Consider the following 24,949-nt stretch of genomic DNA (forward strand, 5'->3'; position numbering starts at 1 on the left):
GTCATTTCGTACAAAAAGAGCTGGAGGAACTCATTAACATAACTCATTAGCATAACTCATTAGCATATGCCACACCTCTTGCCATCACCAGAAGTGTGTCATTAGTATAGCTGATTTGCATATGCCACACCCCCTGACATCACTCATTCTGGCTGTTTTGGACCCAATCCTGGCCATTCAGGGGCGAAATTAGGCGCAAAATGGCAAAAGGGGGTTGAAAATGGCTGAAAGGGGGCCCAACATGGTCAAGATCGGGCTGCTGCTGAGTGGGAGAGTGATCCACCAACCATCAGAGGCTTGATCTGGGCTGTTTCGGCCCCAATCCAGGCTGAAACGGGCCCAAAATGGCTGAGAGCCAGGTGGGCGGGGCCACCTGACATGTGACCTCTTTGAGGAACTGTGGAACTGCGTTCCTGTGCATTCCCCCTCGAAATGAGCCCTGGGTAGGAAATGTGGCATAGGCAATAGGTAAAACTAGTTAAAACAATGGGAAGTAAGAGAGGGAGGGAAGGGAAAAGAATGATAATGAGTTCTTTTCTTTTTTTTCACATTGGGGGAACGTGGGTTATGGGGTTTTCCAGAGAGGACTGAAGGAAGAGAGGCTGCCAATTCACAGCACAACACAGAAGCCTGAAAGTTAACAACAAATCGCTGTATATAGCAACCGGATCTGTTTTCAGGGCATGTTGAGGCAAACTCAAAAACCAGTTGGTCCCTTTGCACGCCAATAGTTTATCTGGCTATGAGAGATGCTGCCCTGAGATAGCTTTTCCATGAGGCTCGGTGCACCAGATCGAGCATCTGCGATGTGTGCAGAAGGTCCCTCGCATCTCTGATTAAAATGGATTATGTAGCAAGTGAGGTGAAAGCGTTAAGAGAATTTTGGGGTAGTCCCCTTATTTCCAGTTAAAACTCATCGATCTGCTCAAAGCTTGTGAGAAAACCCTTCTTACACCCTCTGTTTTGCATTTCTGTTCTTGTAATTGTTTTTTTAACATCATAATACGGAGGCCATAAAAAAGGGCACAGCGATTTTGCTTCCACTATACACTGAAGGTGAAAAATTGTTTATATCCAGAGATATTCAGCTCCGGTCTCGAGTATCCTTTCCCAGTTATGTTTTGAAATTAATGGTGCCATCCAAGAATGTTATTCTCACCATGTTCCTTTAATTGCTGACTATGAGCTGTCAATGCACACTGGTCAGAAGATCATGTACTTCAACTTGATCGTTTGTAAGAACTGGCCGTTTTGTTTACAGATCTGTATGAAATCTTCTGAACTGTATGCAATCATTTCTATGTTGACGGATGCTTTTCTGTGTGCGTTCAGTTACCAAATTGTCCGCATCAAGGCTTATTGCTAAATAAACCTTTTTACTTCTATGATTACCCGGTTTAAATGCCTTGAGTTATTTCTCAGACTAGTAGTGAAGTGGGGAAATCTACAAGCGGCTAAGGGTGTTTCTTTATTTCCCGCATTAGAAAGATATTTATCTGCGACTCTGGAGAGCGGCTGCCAGTTAGAGTACTGACCTTGATACACTTTCGGTCTCACTCAGCAGAAGGCAGCTTCACTTTTGTGTTCATGTGGCATTTTATGACCCCTGAGCTCATTTTGGGTGGACTGAAAAACAGTTGATGCAAATCCTCAGACAAGCACCACTATTTTCTCCTATTTTTTGAGTCCTCAAGATCAACGCACTTTCCTACCAAGCCCAGATATTCCTCACGAAGCAAAAACCCAGTCTGATTAGGGAAGGCCCAGGTTCAAATTCATACTTAAGGTCACTCTAAACGTTACTTTCCTCACGAGTTACTTTCTGCACGAGCCAATTTGGGCTCGCGCAGACACACAGCAGCTTTGGGCTTGCATAAAAAAAGGAGAGCCAAAATGGGCTCAAAAAGTTGCCGTTGGAGGAGGGAGCACTCCTGCCTATCTCCCAAGCTTTCTCCCCCTGTGCATAAACATTGCGGAGGGAAACAGTTTTCCCATTTCTGCTGCCCCAGGTGCCTCCATGTGGAGCAGATGAAACGGGAAATTGTCTCTGCCCACGCTCTTTTTGCACAGGGGAAAAAGCTTGGGAGAAAGGAAAGAGTTGTCACTCCCCTGGCAACAGCTTTATGAGCCCATTGGGCTCTCCTTTTTTATGCAAGCCATTCCCCAGAGCTGCTGTGTGTCTGCGCAAGCCCAGGTTGGTTCTGTGGAGAACTTGTGAAGGAAGTAATGTTTAGACTGACGCTTAGCCATGAATCTCACTGGACTATTAACTGACATTCTCCCTCAGGTGTCTCATACGGTTGTTATAAAGAGCTCATTGCATACCTCCCTGACTTACTTGGAGGACAGGAAAGGGCGCACATCTGAGAGCCAAGCTACAAGTGACTTTTTTCACGTGGAGAACACTTGATTGTTCTTGCAAGTTTTCCTGGGAAGTGAAGTCCGAGTGTCCTTCCCCTCTCTGTGAGAATCGCTGCCTGAAGAGCCAGAGAAAGCCAGCGGCAGCAGCAGCTTTTGCAAATCATTCCTCCAGTCACAATCCTCCAGTCACAAGCCTGCTCTCAACTATCGTTTAGGGGCAGGCAGCTGCTACTTTCTCCCTGGGCATCCTGCTCCCAGGGAGCTGCTCTGGAGAAAGCCACTGCATTGGTGAAGCTCCAGCCGCAGCGATAGCAGAAGCATCTGCTGCTGCTCTAACATGCCCTCATTCCAGTTTTTCTCCAGGAGCTCAGGGGCAGGGGAAGGGCATGTTAGAGCAGCAGCAGATTCTTCCGCTGTCGCTGCGGCAGGAGCTTCACCGATATGGTGGCTTTCTCCAGAGCAGCTCTCCGGGAGAAGGACACCCAGGGAGAAAGTAGCAGCTGCCCATCCCCAAACGATCATTGAGAGCAGGCTTGTGGCTGGAGGAACGATTTGCAAAAGCTGCTACTGCCGCCGGCTTTCTCTGGCTCTTCAGGCAGCGATTCCAACAGAGAGGGGAAGGACACTTGGACTTCACTTCCCAGGAAAACTTGCAAAAACAATCAAGTGTTCTCCGCGTGAAAAAAGTCACTTGTAGCTTGGCTCTGAGATAAAGATGCTTACAGACCTGTCCTCCCCTCCTGCTCTATAGTCAAGAAGCAGCATGGAGAATGTTACTCACAGAGTGAAGGGTGGGAAGAAAACAATATGGGCAGTGCCTTTGCCCTACCAGCACGGAGGAGAAGCCCATTGTTGGAAGTAGCTAACCCTTCTAGTAAGTTTTGCCCTGCATGGCTGCAGCTCAACGCATGAAAGTCTGTTCCCATGTGCAGATTGTTACTTTTGGATTAGGGCCACTGCATGTAAGTAACAGACCACCGGAAGAGACTGCTACTTGTTTGATGGATCCATTTCATAAGGATGTTATCTTGACTGGGGTATGCTTATAAGAACAAGCAACTACAGGCACATTACAGGAAGTAGAAAAGAACAAGAGTCCAGTAGCACCTATAAGACTAACAAAATTTGTGGCAGGGTAGGAGCTTTCTTGAGTCACAGCTAGGGATGTGCGTTTCGGCATTCAGAATGCCGAAAGAATGCCGAAACAAAAGTGTTTCGGCTTCTTTCAGGGAATGCCGAAACGTTTCGGGGAATCCCGAAACGTTTCGGGTAGCCGAAAGAAAAAAGCCGAAACGTTTCGGGATTCTTTCGTCTTTCATTCGGCTTTTCAATGGGAAAATGCCTCCGTCTTCCCGGACGTCTGGGGGAGGCATCTTCCCACCGAATAAGCCCAAAATTGGTGGGGACCTTCCTCTAACCCTTCTCTAACAACCACCCAAGTTTCAGACAGATTGGACTTTGGGGGGCCATGTTATGGCCCCCCAAAGCAGGTCCCCCCATCCTCCCATAAAGGAGCATCTTCTTCATTATTTCCTATGGGGAAAAAATGAAGAAGCAGGCTTCCTTTGCCAGGGGTGGCATTTTGCATGCAAAATGCCCCCTTACCCTCAGGGGCCCTTCTCCCACCCCTCCTCCCACCCCCCACCAAGGCTCAGCCTGCTCCCACTTGGGGGGGCCATTTCATGGCCTCCCCAAGTAGGTGCTCTAATCTCTACCACTGACAGCTGGGGGAGGCTTGTGTTGCCAGGGGTGGCATTTTGCATGCAAAATGCCCCCCAACCCTCTGGGGCCCTTCTCCCACCCCTCCTCCCACCCCCCACCAAGGCTCAGCCTGCTCCCACTTGGGGGGGCCATTTCATGGCCTCCCCAAGTAGGTGCTCTAATCTCTACCACTGACAGCTGGGGGAGGCTTGTGTTGCCAGGGGTGGCATTTTGCATGCAAAATGCCCCCCAGCCCTCTGGGGCCCTTCTCCCACCCTTCCTCCCACCCCACACCAAGGCTCAGCCTGCTCCCACTTGGGGGGGCCATTTCATGGCCTCCCCAAGTAGGTCCTCTCAGCCCCTAAATTCCACCCCTTACAGCTCCACACAAACCCAATTCCCCCCAGCTGCCACACACAGACCCAAATCCCCACATTAGCCCCTCACAGACCCAAATCCACCCCCACCTGCCCCACACCCATAACCCCAGGAACAGGCTGGCAAAGGCCAGCCCTCTCCCTTTGTTCCCTATGCTGGGAACTTCTAAACTCTCTTTCCCTGGGCAATTCTGCACAGCCCAGGGGTGCCACAATGGTGGGCACACTTCTGAGTGCCAGCTGGTCCCTGTGAAAGAGCACCTGAACCACAGACACCCTCCCTCAAATTCCCCCACCACCTACAGAGATGGCTGGCCAGCCAGCCCCATTGTTCCCTATGATGGGAACCAACTGCACAACAAAGAATAAAACAAGAACAACACAAAATAAAGTTTTTTAAAAATTATTTTCTCCCTTCCAAAGTACAAGTAGGCAAAGCATTATGACACATAACACCAGCAGTCCCCCACACAGAAAAATAACACAACTCACTTAACATCAGAGAATCACAAAGCACGATTCCTGTCAAAAACACTTTATTTCTTGAACAGCTTTAGGCTACACAGCAGGGGGGGAACACCAAAGGGCATGGCAGCAGTATCTTACACAAAAATAACACAACTCACTTAACATCAGAGAATCACAAAAGCACAATTCCTGTCAAAAACACTTTATTTCTTGAACAGCTTTAGGCTACACAGCAGGGGGGGAACACCAAAGGGCATGGAAGCAGTATCTTACACAAAAATAACACAACTCACTTAACATCAGAGAATCACAAAAACACAATTCCTGGCAAAAACACTTTATTTCTTGAACAGCTTTAGGTTACACAGTAGGAGGGCACAAAAGGGCATGATAGCAATGTACTACAAAAAATAATACAACCCACTTCACCGTTTTTGACAGCAATTGTGTTTGTGTGATTCTCTGATGTGAAGTGAGTTGTGTTATTTTTGTGTAGTACACTGCTTTCCTGCTCTGTGGTGCCTTCCTACTGTGTAACCTAAAGCAGTTACAGAAATAAAGTGCTTTTGACAGCAATTTTTTGGGGTGATTCTTTAATGTGAAGTGAGTTGTGTTATTTTTGTGTAAGATACTGCTTCCATGCCCTTTGGTGTCCCCCCCCTGCTGTGTAGCCTAAAGCTGTTCAAGAAATGAGGGGTCTGTGAGGGGCTAATGTGGGGATTTGGGTCTGTGTGCGGCAGCTGGGGGGGGAATTGGGTTTGTGTGGGGCTGTAAGGGGTGGACTTTAGGGGCTGAGAGGACCTACTTGGGGAGGCCATGAAATGGCCCCCCCAAGTGGGAGCAGTCTGAGCCTTGGTGTGGGGTGGGAGGAAGGGTGGGAGAAGGGCCCCAGAGGGCTGGGGGGCATTTTGCATGCAAAATGCCACCCCTGGCAACACAAGCCTCCCCCAGCTGTCAGTGGTAGAGATTAGAGCACCTACTTGGGGAGGCCATGAAATGGCCCCCCCAAGTGGGAGCAGGCTGAGCCTTGGTGGGGGGTGGGAGGAGGGGTGGGAGAAGGGCCCCTGAGGGTAAGGGGGCATTTTGCATGCAAAATGCCACCCCTGGCAAAGGAAGCCTGCTTCTTCATTTTTTCCCCATAGGAAATAATGAAGAAGATGCTCCTTTATGGGAGGATGGGGGGACCTGCTTTGGGGGGCCATAACATGGCCCCCCAAAGTCCAATCTGTCTGAAACTTGGGTGGTTGTTAGAGAAGGGTTAGAGGAAGGTCCCCACCAATTTTGGGCTTATTCGGTGGGAAAATGCCTCCTCCAGGCGTCCTGGAAGACGGAGGCATTTTCCCATAGAAAAAAGCCGAAAGAATGCCGAAATAATGCCGAAAGAATCCCGAATCCCGAATCCCGAAAGAGATTCTTGTTTCGGCTTTCAGCTTTAACGATAGAGAATTTTCTTTCGGCTTTCTACTTTCGGCTATAGCCGAAAATTTTTGGCTTGCACACCCCTAGTCACAGCTCACTTTTTCTGAGAAAGCTCTTCTGAGAAAAAGTGAGCTGTGATTCATGAAAGTTCATACCCTGCCACAAATAGGTACTACCGGACTCTTGCTCTTTTCCACCACTACAGACAAACTAACATGGCTATGCATCTTGATCTGTTATAGGAAGTGATACTGCCCCGTAAAAACCTGATGTTTAAGCTCGTCCTTACGGCTGGTATATCATGTCAACTTGGAACAATACAGCCAATATTGATGTCATAGCCGTTTGGAGAAGGGAAATCCTCCTTACTGGGGACTGCAGTTCCTACGCTACAAACTTAAACTGCTTTTAAATTGGCACATTTCTTCTTGGCCACATAAGGAATAAGTACCCTCGTTGCTTTCGTGGATGTTGTGATCAATCGTCTGGAGCACAAACCACATCACATTCCTCAAGATGAAAGTCGTGATCAGGTTCCAGTGGATGATATTCCGAAGGCACCGGATGCTCCTGGGGAGGCAAACCTGCGTCAGTCAACGGAACAATGGCAGAGCCCCTCCCTTAATGCGAGGGGACGAACTCTGAAGACGTGCACACACCAACAATTCCACGTTACCTAGAGATATAGATCTTGTTGAATATTGAAGGACACTCGTAAATGCACAGGCTGCGTGCTATTTCTTTTGTGGTAACCGAACTATAAATATGTGCATTGGATCAAAGACATTTCCTCTGGACTTGATATTAAATTCTACCACATGTTGCAAAAAATATTTTCGATGCACACTCATTATGGAAGAAGCTCAGAAAGTTCCTCTGTCAACTGCACACCCACTTCTGTTTGCCAAGAAGGACTGGCTGCTTTGCAGGGACATGTTACTCTGCAGTGCAGTCCTGTTACTCCAGTTCAAGTCCACCGATTTCAATGGGCTTAAACTGGAGTAACGCTGCTTAGGATTGCACTATGCATCTCTGAATTATATCTCCACTCCTTGGGAACAAGACAATGAGCAACGAGAAAAGTCTGCAAGGGCACCCTTTTCACAAAACCTCAAATGAGCTGCGGTTTTTCTGGAGCAGCGATCCAAAACTGCACGAGGCATCTGCCCTGTACTAAAGATCTTTTAAACAGATCTTTTTTTTAAAATTAAAACATTCCTGTGCAAAAAACCTGCACCCCTGTGCATTTGGTAAACACCCCACAAGAAGAGTCTTAACGCATTTGGAAGTATAATCTTAACAATGCATTTTATCAACATACATATGATCTGGATAGCCCAAGTGAGCCTGATCTCATCAGATCTCAGAAGCTAAGCAGGGTCGGCCTTGGTTAGTAATTGGAGGGGAGACCTCCATTGAAGACCAGGGTTGCAGAGGCAGGCAATGGCAAACCACCTCTGTTAGTCTCATGCCTAACAGAGGTCTCATGCCTAACCAGGGGTCGCCATGAGTAATCTCTGACTTGAGGACACTCTCCACCACCAGCAACCAAAAGGGGAAGAAGATGCCTGTGAAGACAAGGAACTAAAATCTGTGGCAAACTGTTCATGAAGAGAGGTGCCCTATATACATGATTCATAAATACAAAAAATGAACCAGGTTGGAAAAAAACCCAGGCAACTCCGTATTTCAAAACAGAGAGAAAAGCTTAGATGAAGACACTTTGGGTAGCATCCCAATGATAATGAAACTTACACAAGATTTTTAACAATTTACTTTCTAAGCAAGAGGAAAAGTTGGGCCTTAGTCTTCCAGAATTAGCAAACAGGCCATTGCTTCTTAAATATTTGCAATGCAGCTATTCAGTTCAACTATTGAAAAATATTTTTTCCATCTGAATTTCGATGATCCAAAGACTCTTAATACCAAACCAATATAGCCTTGAATTCCCTGAATATTATGTGGATATTTTAAGGAATCACCATTCTGACTATCGGTCTATCCACCCTGACCTGGATAGCTCAGGTGAGCCTGATCTTGACAGATCTCAGAAGCTCAGTAGGTTCTGCCTTGGTCAAGGCTGGTGCCAGGTTTTCTGGCGCCTGAGGCCAGATACCTGCACCTCTAGGAAGCTTCAGTGGTGTTGCTGCCTCCATATGCACATGAGCACACCTGGACTGCATGATGATGCAGCCGGGGCGGCGCAGGGCAACTGAGCAGGAGGGCTGGGAGGCCACCCGCGCACTGTCCCAGGTGCCTGCTGCGCCAATCCGTCCAGCTTGCAGCAGCATATTGCGTGATGACGCCACACGCAGTGATGTCATCATGCAGTCCGGGTGCGAGCGTGCATGCATGCACGCATGGAGGTGGCAACAGCCCTGAAGCTGCCCCCGGCTTCAGGCACCAGGAACTCTGGCAACTGAGAACAGCTGTATTTCCTTTATCCCTCTGATTTCCGCAGCTGTAACAAGACATTAAACTGTGACCTAGTAAAGCTGGAAATATTTCATTTCTAGACATAGGAAATTGTCTTTTGCGTAACAGCTCCTGAATTTCCCAGAGCATGCTGACACTCACTTGGTGTTTAAAACAAGCAAATAACACACTTCTATGTGATGCGAGATGTTGATAATCAAATCCTGAACAATGTAATCCATTGAGATTAAGTAGAATACAGAACACTCAAGAAAACAGGACAGTTTAGATGTCAACTACATAACTAAATGAAGAACATTACAAGATCCCAACAGTACAACCCAATGCATGTTTCCGCAGAAGTCCTGCTTTATTTAGTAAATCCCACTTCATGGATTTTGTGACAACTAAGACTTCCTTAATTTCTGCAGCCAACTTCTGAATTAGATTCTCAGTGAGAAAACACCGAAAGAGTCTCAGAAAAGGTGGTCTCAGAAATCATCAATCAAGGATGTCTGTCAAGGTGGTTCCAGGACATCGGGAGTTTATTTGTAACTCTCTCATCTGTGGAAGTGGAGTTTATTTGCTTTTACATCACCCACATGTCCTGTGTTGGTTGGGTCTGTGTCGTATCTGAAAGATTTAGTAAGGTTTAAAAGCCTGAAAGAAGAGAATTATGACTCGCTCCTTCTGAATTTAGTACCCTGAGGTGGCTCCCCATGTTGTTTGCCAAGAATTGTTTTCTCCTGGGCTTCTAAATCTCTAGAGTTGCAGACTGATCTGGGCAGACAACCACAACAATCTAGTATGGTGGGTTGGGAAGTTTATAATACTATCCTCAGGAGGTAGGTTTGCCAGGTCTGACCCCCCCCCTATTGCCACGGAGTAGGATGGCAGTGGGGGAAAAAACAAGGGAAAACCACCACCGCATTGACAGTGTGATGTCATTTCCTGGGCGAACCAGGAAGTGACATCACCACATTTTAGAATTCAGCAGAAACTCTATGGTAAAACCACAGAGTTTGTGCTGAATCCTACAGTGGTGTGATGTCACTTCCAGGTTCAATTTCAAAATGACATCATGTAATCAATATAATGGTGCCCACCATGTCCCTGCACCCCCATCGCATGCTGGGTGCGGCCACTGAGTGGTAACCTTGTCAAGAAGTAAAATACCCTTGTTATGTCTCTGCTTATATTTGCTTTTGACCGAGACCCAACAAGGAACAGGTCATCAACAACGCTTGTTTCCAAACTATATCAGGGGCCAACAGACCTCCTCACCAAACATCTCTGGAAGCAATACTGACGCTTACAAATTTCTTGCGACAGTCCAACGCACCTCTCTTAATTGGCCGTGCGAGCGCACGTAATTTGGCACACGTAATTTGGCGCGCATGGCCAATTAAGAGAGGTGCGTCAGACTGTCGCTAAGAATTTGTAAGCGTCAGTATTGCTTCCAGAGGTCTGTTGGCCCCTGATGCAGTTTGGAAACAAGCGTTGTTGATGACCGGTTCCTTGTTGGGTCTTGGTCCTGCAGAGTGTTCCATCTCCTTGTTCCACCTGTTGTAAAAAAGCAAGACGAGTACATCGAGTCAAGAATTTAATTTGAACAGGAACGAGGTGTCCTCACGGTTCATGTTTCTCATCTCTGTTATGAACTTGGTTGCACCACCATTTAAAGAAACATATATTTTTATTTTGGTCACCTTTAAGCCGCATAACATACTGTCGTTTCTCATGACTTTATGTATTTATATATTTATATGTTGATTATTATCTATATTGCACTGAGCCACTTTACCACACTAAAATTCCTTAAGTGACTGTTTATATCCCTTAGTCGTGGTTGTCCACTTTTGTTGCCTCTTTTCTAGGGTTGTCAGGTATTGCCTGGCAACCAGCAGGAAACTGGGAGAGGTATGGGGACATGACGGGGGCATCAGCAATGGCTTGAAGTCACTTACAGGGAAAACCTAGATGTGACATCATGCCTCTCTAGGAATTGCCAGAAACTCTGTAGTAAAACCATGGATCAAAATGGAGCCATGGAACAAAATGGAACCATAGAGTTTCTGGCAATTCCTAGAAAGATGTGATGTCACTTCTGAGTTTTACCATTTGGCCCAACAGCCATTTTTAAAAGTTTCTCCTGCTGCTACTTTGAACGTTGGTGGGAAATGGGAGCTGGGGTGGAGGATCCCCCACCAGGGGGCTGACACCCTGCTGTCCTCACTTGTGTCCAGTGAAGGAAGCAAAGAGCTGGCTACCTGGTAGCAGACAGTTAGACTGTTTGGCGCCTTGGTAATGGTAGACAGACTAGGTAGACGTTTCTCCCCTCCCAAAGAGTACAGTAGGTAGGTGCTTTGATCCCTGCAGTTTTCATTTACCCATATTTCTTCTTTTGCGCAGAGGTTGGCTGGTTTGCCCAATGTGCAGAGCAGAGGGGCACTGTTGGCACACGAGGGCATATATCACGTTGGAGGATGAGCAGCTGTAAGAACCAGAGATTGTGTAGTTGACACTATCGGGTCCTGTAATTGTATTTTCTGGGTAGATATGTGAGCAGAGTTGGCATCTGGGTCTCTTGCAGGGTCTGGTCCCTGTGTTGGTGACTCCATTAGCCGCTTCATGGTTGTTAGTGAGAAGTCGTTTAAGGTTGGGGGGCTGTCTGTAGGCAAAGAGAGGTCTTCCACCCAGGGCTTGTGAGAGAGAGGCATCGTTTTCCAGGATGGGCTGTAGATAACTGATGATACGTTGGATAAATTTAAGATGGGAACTATAGGTGACAACCAGTGGTGTTCTGTTGTTAGTTCCTTTTGGTTTGTCCTGGAGCAGGCTGTTCCTGGGTACTAGTTGGGCCCTGTTGATTTGTTTCCTCATCTCATTTGGTGGGCACTGTAGCCCCCAAAATGCTTGTTGTAAATCTCTTAAGTGAGAGTCCCGATCAAGAGCATTGGAGCAGATACAATTGTAACATAAGGCTTGGCTATAGACAATCGACCAAGTGGTATGTTTTGGGTGGTAGCTGGAGGCATGAAGATATGAGTATTGGTCGGTGGGTTTCTGGTATAAGGTGGTATTTATCTGTCCATTATGTAGTAGTACAGTGGTACCCAGGAAGTGTACCTGTTGTCTAGAGTGGTCCAGGCTCAGGTTGATGTTGGCGTGAAAGTTGTTGAAGTCCTGGAGAAATATCTCAAGGGCTTCCTTCCCATGAGTCCAAATGATGAAGATGTCATCCAAGAACCTTAAGTACAGGAGTAGTTTCAGTGGATTCGAGCTGAGGAAGCGTGCCATGAATTCCTGGGGTGTGTCCGTATGGATACATCCTTGTATTTCCATGGGAAGTGACTTTAATATTTTATTGAGTTCTCTTTTGTATGCCTCGGTAGAGTCAAACGATAGTATTTTATATTCTGCTGAGATGACTATTTAGGAACTTTTCAATACCCACAGAGTACCACAATGTAAAAACTCTGCTGTCAAAAAAATATTTTGGAATGGATGCTTGACATGACCCTGGAGGCATTTCAGAGTTTTGTTTTAACGTGTTTTGCAAAATTCTCCTCCAGGAGAGGAGGTGGATCTTGTGCAAAGCCCTCACAGCATCCAAAGATATTTTTTTTAAAAACCTCACAACACTGTTAACAACAAAAGCCACAGTGAGGGTGAACCTGTCTCGTTCATGGCCCTTGGCTGAAAAATAATGATATATTCTGGTGCTAAATCAAAACCAAGTGAAAGGAAACTGGAAAGGGAAAGATATATTATGGGCAGGCTGAGGGATGCGATGATAGACAAGCCACATAGCAGGATCAGGACTAGGGAAGATGGAGAGTGCATCAGAAACGCAAATTTCCCTTGCAGAATGTACAGCCTGCAAGGGAAGTGGCAGTGTTGTATAGAGGTTAGAGTGTCAGACTAGGATCTGGAAGAACCAGAGAGCCAGTTTGGTGTAGCGTTAAGAGCGGCAGGACTCTAATCTGGACAGCCAGGTTTGATTCCCACCCCCCTCCGCTTGAAGACAGCTGGGTGACCTTGGGTCAGTCACAGCTCTCTCAGAGCTCTCTCAGCCCCACCCACCTGACAGGGTGTTTTGTTGTGGGGATAATAAAAACATACTTTGTAAACAGCTCTGAGTGGGCGTTAAGTTGTTCTGAAGGGCGGTATATAAATCGAACGTTGTTGTGCTGTTGTTATAGATTCAGATACCTACTATGCCATGAACCTCAATGGCTCACCTTGGGCCAGTTACTTTCTCTCTCAGCCTAACCTACCTCACAGGATTGTTGTAAGAATAAAATTAGGGAAGACCATCTTTGCCCTCCAGAGCTCCTTTTAATAAGAGTGAATTCAAAATGTGACGGCATTATTAGGATGGGGAATTCAGCATCATCCAGGTAAAAGATGGGCCGTGGATGATGTTGGCCATATGTATGGCTGATTTGGGCCAGTGTTGTGTAGTGGTTAGAGTGTCAGACTAGGATCTGGAAGACCCAGATTCGAATCCCTGCTCTGCCCTGGAGGCTTGTTGCGTGATCTTGGCCCGGTCATACGCTCTCAATTTAACCTAAAATAAAACGGGAAAGAGGGGAATGAGGTGAGCCATATTGTGTTCCCAGTGGGGGGAAAGATGGGTTATAAATAAAGTAAATAAATAAATAAAATAAACTTCTACTGTCTCATCCCTGCTGTTTTGACCGCCCTCAAATACACATTTTAATTCTCCTACTCCCTTATGTGAACCAAAGTCATGTTTATGTTTTGCACCATTTTCTCTTCCCTTGTATTGAATGTTTTTCAGCTACTAAATCTATATACTACTTTATTTATGTCCGGGTTCAGTCTTAGCCAGGGCTTTTTTTCAGCAGGAATGCAGTGGAACGGAGTTCCAGCACCTCTTGAAAATGGTCACATGGCCGGTGGCCCCGCCCCCTGATCTCCAGACAGAGGGGAGTTTAGATTGCCCTCCACGCGGGCAATCTAAACTCCCCTCTGTCCGGAGATCAGGGGGTGGGGCCACTGTCCATGTGACCATTTTCAACAAGGGCAATTTGAACTTTAAAAAACTCCCTCCTTGTTCCAGCTAACCCAAAGTGACGTCATTGGCCCCGGGAACATGCGTGCACTTTGCACGCGCACATGTGGTACCAGGGGCACCACCTCCCACCAAGAATTGCCCCCTGTCATGGCAACCCACTGAGTTCCACCACCTCTTTTCCCAGAAAAAAAGCCTTGGTCTTAGCCAGTTCTTGGTTCTCTTAACAATAACATTTCAAAAAATATAATAAAATTGCCGCTCGCCTAGTTGTCGCTAGGCATTGGGAAAAAACATCAGCTCCTGGAAAGGAGCCAACAGACTATTTTAAAGACAAAGTTAACAAATTTACAACAAAAGAGAGTTAGGCAAGCCATTTGCCTGCTGCCTGGCGACCCTAAAGAGAATCCAAATAAGTTGGAGATTAATGATACGATATATTGAAAACAGAATGACGGTGTAAGTCTTTTCTCTGCAATTACGCTATGAAAATAAATCAAAATAAAAATACCTGAAGCATGAATTCCTATAGCATTAAACAAAAAATATTATGCATGCATTGTGTGCGCCAATGGTATACAATGAACGCAGCACAACCATGCCTGTTGTATAAAGAAATCATACAACATAAACAATACAAACAAGCTCAGATTTTGTCAAAAAGATGAAAAGGCCAGGTCGAGAGTAGGGGGCACTGTACTTTGGTGAATCTGCTGTTACTTGATTGGCCTATTCCAGAAGGAATAGCCAGTTTGGTGTAGTGGTTAAGAGCGCAGGACTCTAATCTGGAGAGCTGTGTTTGATTCCCCCCTCCTCCACTTGAAGCCAGCTGGGTGACCTTGCGTCAGTCACAGCTCTCTCAGAGCTCTCTCAGCCCCACCCACCTCACAGGGTGTTGTGTTGTGGGGATAATAACAACACACTTTGTAAACCACTCTGAGTGGGCATTAAGTTATCTTGAAGGGCAGTATATAAATCAAATGCTGTTGTTGTTGTTAAGGGGGTTCTGGGAGAACTGCTTCTCGGCCCTATGACATTTTTGCTATGGGGCAGGGATCCATCTTGTCCCCTTTCCTGTTTAACATTTAAATGAAATCATTGGGAGAGCTTGGGGGATTTGGTGCCAATATGCAGAGGACAGCTCAATTTTTCTTTATCAGCTAAGTTGGGCGAGCCTGTGGAAGTCCTGGACAGAGGCCTGGAGAAATTAATGGGATGGTTAAGGGTCAATAAACTGCAGTTCAGTTCATGCAAGACTGAGGAGATGTTGGTCAGTGAAAAAGCCCCTTGAGAATTGTCTCAGCCTGTCCTGGAGTAGGTTTCCCAGTTGCCCTCCAGTGGCGGGCAATCTCCCCAGGATTTGCCTTGGGGCCCGCCGATCGTCGGAAATCGGTGGGAGGAGGCAAGCTTCCCGGACATTGCCAACCGCTGGCAGGCAAACCGGGAAATCTCACAGTGGGCGCATTCCTTGTAGGGTATGATGTCACTTCCTGAAATGATGTTGAGTGCTCCCGCACTTTGGGCCAGAATTAGCCCCGTGCAAAGTGCAGGAGCACGCCCGTGCCCAGCATGATGACATCACTTCCCTGAAGTGACATCATTACAAAAGTGCCAGGAAAACAAACAAACAGAAGGCACAAGGCAACTGCCAGGCTCCCCGCTCCTACCAGAAGGGTAAGGGGACCTGGCAATGCTATTCTGGAAGGGTTTGCACTCCCACGGAAGGAGCAGGTTCAAAGCTTGGAAGGGCTGCTGCATCCTGGCCTACTGCTGGAGGCATGCAACACCTTTTATCAGCTTCCACTGATACTCCAGCTATGGCTGTTCCTCAAAAAGAATGATCTGGTCACAGTGAACCATGGCCCAATTACATCCAGGGTAGATCACTGTAACATAGATTACCGTAATGTGCTCTGTGTGAGGTTGATTTGAAAACGGTTCGGAAACTTCAGTTGGTCCAAACTATGGCAACCAAATTACTATCAGGGGGTCGTATCATCCCATGACTGGAAGATCTGCAACGGCTGCTGATCTGTTTCCAGGCACAAATCCACATGCTAGTTGAAGGCCCTAAAAGACTTGGCAACACAGTACTTGAAGGACTACTCCCCCCTATGCTGTCCAGCTAAGGTTCCCAGGTGCCTGCCAGTGGCGGGCAAACTCCCAGGAACTTGTCCCCTCATCCGCTGATCGCCCCGCAATATGTGGGAGGGGGCAAACTCCCGTAGGTTGCCCACCACTGATAGGCATCTCAGGAATGCACACCTTGTGCGCACTCCCAACTGGTGTGGTGACGTCACTTCCGGAAGTGACAGCGTCGCGCCAGCCACGGGAGAGTTCCCGCACTTCGTTTGGACCACAAATAGGCTGAAATGGCCCTGTGTGGAGCTCAAGAGCTCTCTCGCAGATGGCATGGCAACATCACTTCCGGAAGTGACATCATCACACCAGCTCCGGTAGAGTGTACGAAGATCAACACGCTGCCAGCACGAGGTAAGCTCCGGGTCCCTAACCCTCCCAGGGGGAGGATAGAGGGACCTGGCAACCCTAGCCCATCAGTTAAGACCCTCTTTTGAAGCTCTGCTCTCTATCCCTCACCCCCAGGGATGATGTGGGCAGCCCTTGAAGTTTCTAGTCCTTTCCTTGAAGCTTCTGGTCCGCAAACAGAGAAACTTCAAGAGAAGGTTACAGTGTGAGATTGCTGAACTTGAGTTTATTCACAGATTCAGAACAATGGGGGTGAATAGAGACATAGGATTCTTATCTCACTACAGATGCTAATTTCAGATCTTATCTGGTTGCATTTTACCTACCCATCCTGACTCCCTTCTTTGCTTTACCCCCACCTCCCACCTCCTGACTGGGATATAAAGGTTCCTGGAGCTCCATTCCTACTTGTATCTGATGAAGGGAGCGTTGACTCTTGAAAGCTTACGCTCTGGAAATCTTGTCGGTCTCTAAGGTGCCACTGGATTCAAATCCTGTTGTTCTGAGGTGCAAGATTTTTTATGCTGTTTTAATGTCCTGGGCGGTTGTTATTTTTAACTATTTTTATGCTCTGCTGCGGTTTTAATCATGTTTTCCTTGGTAAGCCGTCTCAAGCAAGTTCTTTGGAAAGGCGGCATAGAAATGTTCTAGATAATTAAATAACAAGTAATAAATGTTTTAAACACGAACTAGGGAATATTTGCTCCTTCCTAGTCATACAGAGGCTGCCAAAATGTCTTTCTAACAGCAACATTTGGACACGCGGCCTGCAGCTGCGTTTCATAAATATTGGGTGGGTGCAGCACTTTCCCCCCCAAATGAAAATGGAAGTCACGCTACTCTCTAAAATGATTTAGTTGTACAGCACGTTTGAGTAAGAAGGGCCTGGGTCTCTTATCGCTGTGATTGCCACTGATTTCAAGAACCCCACAGTTTCCCCCCTCCAAATCCCCTTTCAGATCTAGTTTCTCCCTTGAGTGAACCGAGCCTGTTTTAAGTATTTTCGCATCCCTTTCTGTTTCCGTGTGCTGAATTTTTCCCGTTAAATGTATGCAATTTTAATGATTTTTTGCATCAATGGCATATCAATAAATAATAAACGGCAACAGGAAAAAACGGCAAAATGGAAAGGCTCTCAATAAACACCTATGAAACAAAAAGAAAATATTTGTACCCCTCTAATCATCACAGGGGCCTATCTCCTGAGTTTCTGCACAGGCTACTAATCTGGATGGAAGGAGGCCACTCCAGAGCAGTGACTCAGGCAGAGAGACAGTGGCAGCCTCCTCTGTGTGTGAATAACCCTGGCTGCCTTTTTGCACTCGATCCAGAGGAGTTAGCCGTGTTAGCCTGCAGTAGCAAAACAGCAAAGAGTCCAGTAGCACCTTTAAGACTAACCAACTTTATTGTAGCATAAGCTTTCGAGAGCCACAGCTCTCTTCGTCTTTGAGTGCAAAAAGGGTCATAAAGTACAAAGAAAATGTGCATGAATGACCTGATTTCATGTGATGCCGACATGAAGCCATATAACCTGCCACTAGCGAAGTCTAACAGCAAGAGGCAAGCCAGAACAGTGACTCAGGCAGAGATGCAGCGGCAGCCCTCTTTGTGGCACATTTCCTTTGTACTTTATGACTTTTTTTTTGCATTCAAAGACATGGTCCTGCCCAAGTTAAGCATCTCTCTGCACCACTGATTTTAATGGGAAGGCAAAGGCATGAAATCTCTCTTGCACAGAAATCAATGATAAGCGTGTCCAACGTTATGTCAATTCAAGCGTCATTCATAAAGCATGTTGGTTCTACATTCTGAGAGAAGATGCAGCCCTATTCTCCCCCAAAGTGAGCCTGCTCTGGCAATGACACAAATAATTAAAATTAACAATTATAATAGAGCGTGAGTGCCACAGCCTGCTTATCTGAATATCTGCATGGAACAAACTGAAAACAGTGACCTTTCTGAAGGCGCTTGGCGGGCCTGCCTTCTAATTCCATGTTGGATTTCATTAATAAGGATGTTCAATTAAGGCAGCTGTTTTGAAAAAAATATCTGCCATTAAGAATTTGGCAGGGGGATTCATCCCTCAGCTTTGCCTCTCAGACTCTAAGGGCTCAAACAAATGAGACAAAGATAGCGTCACTATCTTTGAAACTAAAATGAAAATGGCCAGCTTGCGCAGCCTCAGTTTCCCTCTTGGCCGTGCACAGAAGGGAAGATTCTTTAACCCTCAATCTCCACTTGGTTTAAGTGTTCAAAAACAACTCCTCTTGTCTGCTATTAACATTTTAAAAGAGAAAAGGCTTTTAAAAACACATTTTTCTCTTCTCAAGTGCTAAAAACAGAGCAAAGGCATTGGTTACAAGCAGCAAAATCGAGGGAAGGTCGAAAGTGTTAGAAGAGGAGCACTGAGCGCTGTCCCCTTCCTCAGGTTTCAGAGGGGGACAAACCAAAGAGTTAGAAAGATAGACAGGTCAAGTCATCTGTTTACTGCTCTATTCTTTGATGTGTAGATTGCTATTCTCAGGACTTCCTCCTTGTGACATCCTCCCATCTCCTCTCTCTTCCTGGCTTTGTCACAGCCATCATCTCCTTCTTCCCTTCTCTCCACCTTGCAACCATGGATGCAGGACTTGCCCTGCCATCCATGTCCATCGTTAGATTAGACAGGTAGATAGGATCTATCTCTCCTCCTTTTCTATCAGAGTATAGAGTTCCTACAATAAAGAACTCTTATTTCCTTTCTATGTATAAACAAGTGTATGGTTTGTTATTTTCTCTCCTGCACACACACCAGCCAGCAGAACCAGCTCACACCACCTATAACCACGCTTTCACTGCAAACAATATATTCTGCTAAAGGCCCAACTATGGAATCCTTTAATTAGGTTTCTGGGGCCAACATATGATTTATTTATCAGAAGGCTTAGACCTCCACCCATGATACTGAGTTAAAACGAGGGTACATGAGGCTTACCAGGTCTCCTACTGCAACAGAAAACCTTCCACCATTCACCTGCTCTTCTCACTGCTGCTCGGCAGGGCAGTGGTGGAGAAATTGGGGGCAAAGAGTCATTGAGCCATCGAGATATCATTGCATCATAGTGATTCTCTAGGATCCCGATGAAACTAGAGTTCATCAACGTAGTGATGTCACTTCCGGGTTTTTGTCAGAAGTCATGTCACATCGTCGGCGTTACATCATTCTTCTCATCCCTGCCCCCTCCTTCACCCGCCAGTTACACAAACCTGCCATTTGTATTTTTATGGACAAGATTTGTGTTCTTGGCATTGTAAGTTTGAACCCCAATATTCTGCAAAACATTGAGAGCAGCACATTCGTGTCAGCTGTAGAACTGACTGAGGTGGACCCGAAACAGAAACTGGGTTGCTTGCGTTTCGCCAAAGGATTGCACCACAAACCAGACACGAAGAGTCTCTCAACACGAGACATCTGACACGTGATGAACACATGTCGGGACTCAGGAGCGTTGCCTGTAGCAGCTGGACATTGGCACATATACATGAGCTGTGCACGGCTTGGTATTGAGGTTGCCATTCTGGCGTAGCTACCCTTTTGCCCCCGGATCCGTGTGCCTGCTGCCAAGATGAACCGCCCTGAGCCCATCTGACGGGGAGGGCGGTCTAGAAATGTGATTAAATAAATAAATAAATAAATTACAGTGAACCAAGGAGAAGCCACGTTCCAGAGACAGCTTAACAGAGCAACTACCTCCCTGTGGGAGCCATGACCTGCAAAGCTCCAGTCAGGCAGCCCTCGCATTTGATATGCAGACCTTTGACATGCAGATCAGGTCAAAAAGGTCTTGCCTCTGATATGCAGAGCATGACGGACTATCTAGAGATCCGATCAGTTCTCACCCATCCTTCTTTATTGCCCCTCTGATCATTCCGAGGTGTCACCAGTGCCAAATGCTGGATGGCCCCCTAAACCAATAGATCAATCGTTCTGATCACCTCAATAGATCAATCATTCTGATTACCCCAGCACAACACATCAATCGTTTTCTTTGTAAAAGTGCCCGGGAACCACTCTTGAGGCACGTAACCCTGAGTCCTGCCTGTTGGTATCTAAGTGTCAAAAGCCAGTGTGCAGAGGCTTTAGATTAGAACAATCAGTATGACAGGTAGACACATCAGGTGACAGAGAGTCAGATGGTTCAGTTAAGAGTCAGGAGACCATGAAGTGAATGACTCAGCTAAACTCATGCATGTATCTGATTGGGTGTCTACATGTATAAATAGCTACTATGTACAGTATGGTAGGGGCTTCTTGCAAGTCCAGGTGTAGGCGAAGCACTTTGTCTCTCTGGACTGTAACCTGTATATATTGCTCTATATCCACCTATAAATAAATTGTATTATACACCTTTACTAAACTAACAAGGTGTGGACTCTTTGTGGATCCTCCTAAAGCTGGTGCAGTCACGCTGAATACACACTATTCAACACTGCCTCCAGGTAGAAGTTGGCTATTTAAGACCTAAGAGAGATGCTCTCTACAGATCTGGTCTCTCCCGTTCCTACCTCACCCCATCTAGTGTAGTGCCGGCCATTACACGAAGCACCCTCGCTGCTACAATCTCTGCTTCTCGCCGGAACAGGTGCGTTTTGCCCATCAGCGATACTCCTGCTAATGTAACAGTCTCTATACTTTTCCACCTTTTATTTCCTAGCCTTGTAGTGAGTGTATGTGTGATTCTTGTACTCTGTATACTCAAGATTATTAAGTCAAGGCTTTGATTCATTGAAGTATTAGTCTCCTCTCTTGTTGGCCAGAACCCAGGATTTCTTACCCTGGTATACACAGGTCCTGATCCCTTAATAATAGCCTGCTGCTTATTAATTCCCCATTCTTGAGGCAGTTTGGCGAACAGAAGATGCAATGGTAGATGGGAAGGGTAGTTTAATAAGACAAAGACGGCGGCTTTGCTATCCACTGGAGCTGTGTGAAGGGGCTGTGAAATGCCAGAAGGGGAACTTCAGCCCTTTATAACCTCTCCAGGTCCAAGCCTGGCTCTGGAAGGCAGTTCCAGTCCATTTCCATTCCTAGCTGCCCTCTGGTTGCCATCTCACACAGTTTTAGACTGGAGAGGTGAAACTGACAGAGCCTTCCAGGAGGCAAAGATGAAATTAACAAACCCTCTGAGGAGCAATCTCTGCCAACTTCCACAGAAATGCTTCAACTGCTCAGGCTGCACACAGCTTGCTTGCTTTCCTCTGACTCAGTATCATTCACAGAACTGTTTCAAGTTACTCAGGCTGCACACAGCTTGCCTCTCTTTCTCTGACTGAATATTATTCTTTTCTCCACTCTCAGTCTAAAACTGCCTTCACTCCGCCCACGCTCTCAGTCATCAACCAATCGTATCCCTCGCTCCTCCCTCTCTTTCACCCCCACTCTTCACCTATCTCACACCAATCATTTAAAGACACATGCACCCATTTACTTGAAATCATTAGTCTCACACCCTCGTGTTGGGACCATGGAGAAGGACAGAGATTTTCCAGCAAACTTTGGGAACTCCCTTGGTTTGCAGAAAAATCTAAACACTTTTTAAAATGGAGGGGGATTAAATCCCCTCAAAGGCAAGAGAATTGTCTGCACAAGCTCAGACAAAGCTCCAAGACTTCACTACCCACCTGTCGCCACAGCTGAGGTGGCGAAGGTGCAGGCAGGAAGGGGAGTTGCCACTGAGGTAGTAAAGCCAGGGCTTTTTTTCAGCGGGAACATGGTGGAACGGAGTTCTGGAACCTCTTGAAAATGGTCACATGGCTGGTGGCCCCGCCCCCTGATCTCCAGACAGAGGGGAGTTGAGATTGCCCTCCACACCAGTGGCATGGAGGGCAATCTAAACTCCCCTCTGTCTGGAGATCAGGGGGTGGGGCCACCGGCCATGTGACCATTTTCAACAAGGGCAATTTAAACTTTAAAAAACTCCCTCCTTGTTCCAGCTGACCCAAAGTGACATCATTGGCCCTAGGAGCCTGCGTGCACTTTGCGCGCATACATGTGGTACCAGGGGCACCACCTCCCGCCAAGAGTTGCCCCCTGTGCTGGCAACCCACTGAGTTCCACCACCTCTTTTCCCAAAAAAAAAGCCCTGAGTAAAGCAGAGGACGGGCAGGCCACTGAGGCAGTGAAACTGCAGGCAGGTGGGCAGAAAAACACTTGTAGCTTGGTTTACGGTGCCACCAGGCAAGGAAAAGCTGTGCAAGTGTAACCCTTGTCCACTAGAGGGAGATAAAGAGTTGGGGTATTCCTTATAAGGAAAAAAAGGTGCAATTTTCCCTGAGAGATGGGAGTGTTGCACGGACTCCTGTGACGAACAGAAGACATCCCAACGCAGAACACAGCTACAAGTTGCTGCATTTCAAGAGACTGGTTAGAAGATGTCAGAAAGACTGAGACCTGGGTCTGCTTGAGTAAAACAGGCCTGATGTGTTACATGATTGTTGCATATGCTCTATTATTGCATTGTTCCAAATAAGAAGTTTTCTTTTTCCAAGTTTGTCCATTGTTATTTTTATAAATGCAAGCGTCACAAGGTTGGGATCACATTGTCATAGACACGAACTCTCCCAGTTCTCAAATTAGATGTATCTATTTATTTGATGTTGTTCCTTGAACAAAAACAGGTTACACAAGGGAAGATGGATCTCTGCCCTGCCGTCTGCTATTCTTGTGGGTCCCTGGTGCTTGTCCAATTTAAGTTTTAACTGCAGTTTTGCTTTTCTGTTTTTTCCAATCGACAATTTGTCAATCACAAAAAATAAATGATTTTCAAAAAGCAATTTATATAGACTATATTCTGACCTGGATAGCCCAGGTGAGCCTGATCTCATCAGATCTCAGAAGCTAAGCAGGGTTAGCCTTGGTTAGTAATTGGATGGGAGACCTCCAACAAAGACCAGGGTTTATTTTTTATTTTATTTTATATTTCAATTTATATACCGCCCATCCCCAGGGGCTCTGGGCGGTGAACAGTTAAAATCGATAAAAACAAGAACTAAAACCAATATACAAACAATAAAACAAATTAACAAAGTGCAGTGGTGGGGAGAACCCTCCCCCACCCCAAAGGTGGGAGGCTGACATGGCACCGCCCCCTTCAATCACCGAATGCCTGGTGGAACAGCTCTGTCTTACAGGCCCGGCGGAATGATAATATGTCCCGCTGGGCCCGGGTTTCCATTGACAGAGCGTTCCACCAGGCTGGGGCCAGGACTGAAAAGGCCCTGGCCCTGGTTGAAGCGAGGCGGGCTTCCTTAGGGCCGGGGACCACAAGTAAATATTTATTCGCTGATCGAAGCGATCTCGGGGGAACGTACAGAAGAACACTTGTAGCTTGGTTTACGGTGCCACCAGGCAAGGAAAAGCTGTGCAAGTGTAACCCTTGTCCACTAGAGGGAAAGGTTGCAGAGGCAGGCGACGGCAAACCACTTCTGTTAGTCTCTTGCCTTGAAAACTCCACCAGGGGTCACCATAAGTCATCTATGACTTGAGGGCACTCTCCACCATCACATATAGAATATACATATATTGCATGCCATTTACATGTATAGTAAACAGGCTGGAAAAAATATTGTGACTTACAATTAATCAAATATTAGGAAACAAATATTAGGAACCGTCTTAGAGTTGAAGAAAGTAAAAAATCGATTTCTAGGAGCATATATGATTCCCTCCCCCTAGGGCTTTTTCAACCCCAGACAAATAAAAGCACCCTGTGGTTTGACCAACCATATTTTAAATACATTATATTGGGACCAAAATGTCATGGCCATGGAGATATGAAATGATGATACTATGCTCATATGACAGTTTCATGCGTAGTTGAAAAAACATGTTGACATTGTGAGTGTAATGATGATTTTAAGAATAGGCTTAAGCCCACTTATAAAAGAACTCTCCTGTACCTTGTGCGACGAACATCACTGATTCCAAAAGAAATCTGCTTTTTGATGAGAATGTATTTTATTCCATCTGCCATCACAGATGGGGACAGTGTCTGGACATCTGGAGACCTGCTAAGCCAAGCAGCAGCTGGTTGGAAAAATGGTCCTTCCAATGGCCTTAGGATAAAAGGGGGAAATGGAGGCTAGAAGGAACCAGGGATTTCCAGAAAAGAAACTGTAGAGGGTGCACATGAATGGAAGAGACCAGGCAAGAGAAAAAGCAAAATCGGAGAATACTCAAAGTGGAAAACAGCTGGATTCTGTCATATTGCCGGATAATTTAAATTTGTGCAGAATTTCATATCGTGAAAAACATCTACACATTCAGGTTTGGAAAAATAAATCATTTGAGCCTGTTCATCAGGGTTTCTAGAGATTTGATGCTGGTACCCAGAAGTTTAACATCTTTGCATGCACCAGGTATGAGTGAGGCTAAAAATGCAGATTGGCTCCTCATTAATGAGGCCAATTGCCCTGACTTGGATAGTCCAGGTGAGTCTGATCTGGTCAGATATCGGACGCTAAGCAGGGTTGGCTTTGGTTAGTAATTGGATGGGAGACCTCCAACAAAGATCAGGGTTGCAGAGGTAGGCAATGACAAACCACCTCTGTTAGTCTCTTGCCTTGGAAACCCCATTGGGGTCACCGTAAGTCAACTATGACTTGATGGCCAGTTTGGCTAGGAATCGTGACAGCGTTTTGC

The 24,949-nt window shown here is 46.3% G+C and overlaps 1 protein-coding gene across 1 annotated transcript in view; it reads right to left on the reverse strand.

The window, feature by feature from the left end:
* Positions 1-24,949, reverse strand: part of CRHR2 (corticotropin releasing hormone receptor 2) — a 236,114-nt gene that overhangs the window by 59,597 nt on the left and 151,568 nt on the right. The window contains exon 6 of the mRNA XM_054990967.1: positions 6,778-6,896. Coding sequence (XP_054846942.1) covers positions 6,778-6,896 — 119 coding nt within the window. The remainder of the gene's footprint in view (positions 1-6,777; positions 6,897-24,949) is intronic.

The sequence above is a fragment of the Eublepharis macularius genome, chromosome 11, assembly GCF_028583425.1.
Source record: "Eublepharis macularius isolate TG4126 chromosome 11, MPM_Emac_v1.0, whole genome shotgun sequence".
NCBI classification, from domain to species: Eukaryota; Metazoa; Chordata; class Lepidosauria; order Squamata; family Eublepharidae; genus Eublepharis; species Eublepharis macularius.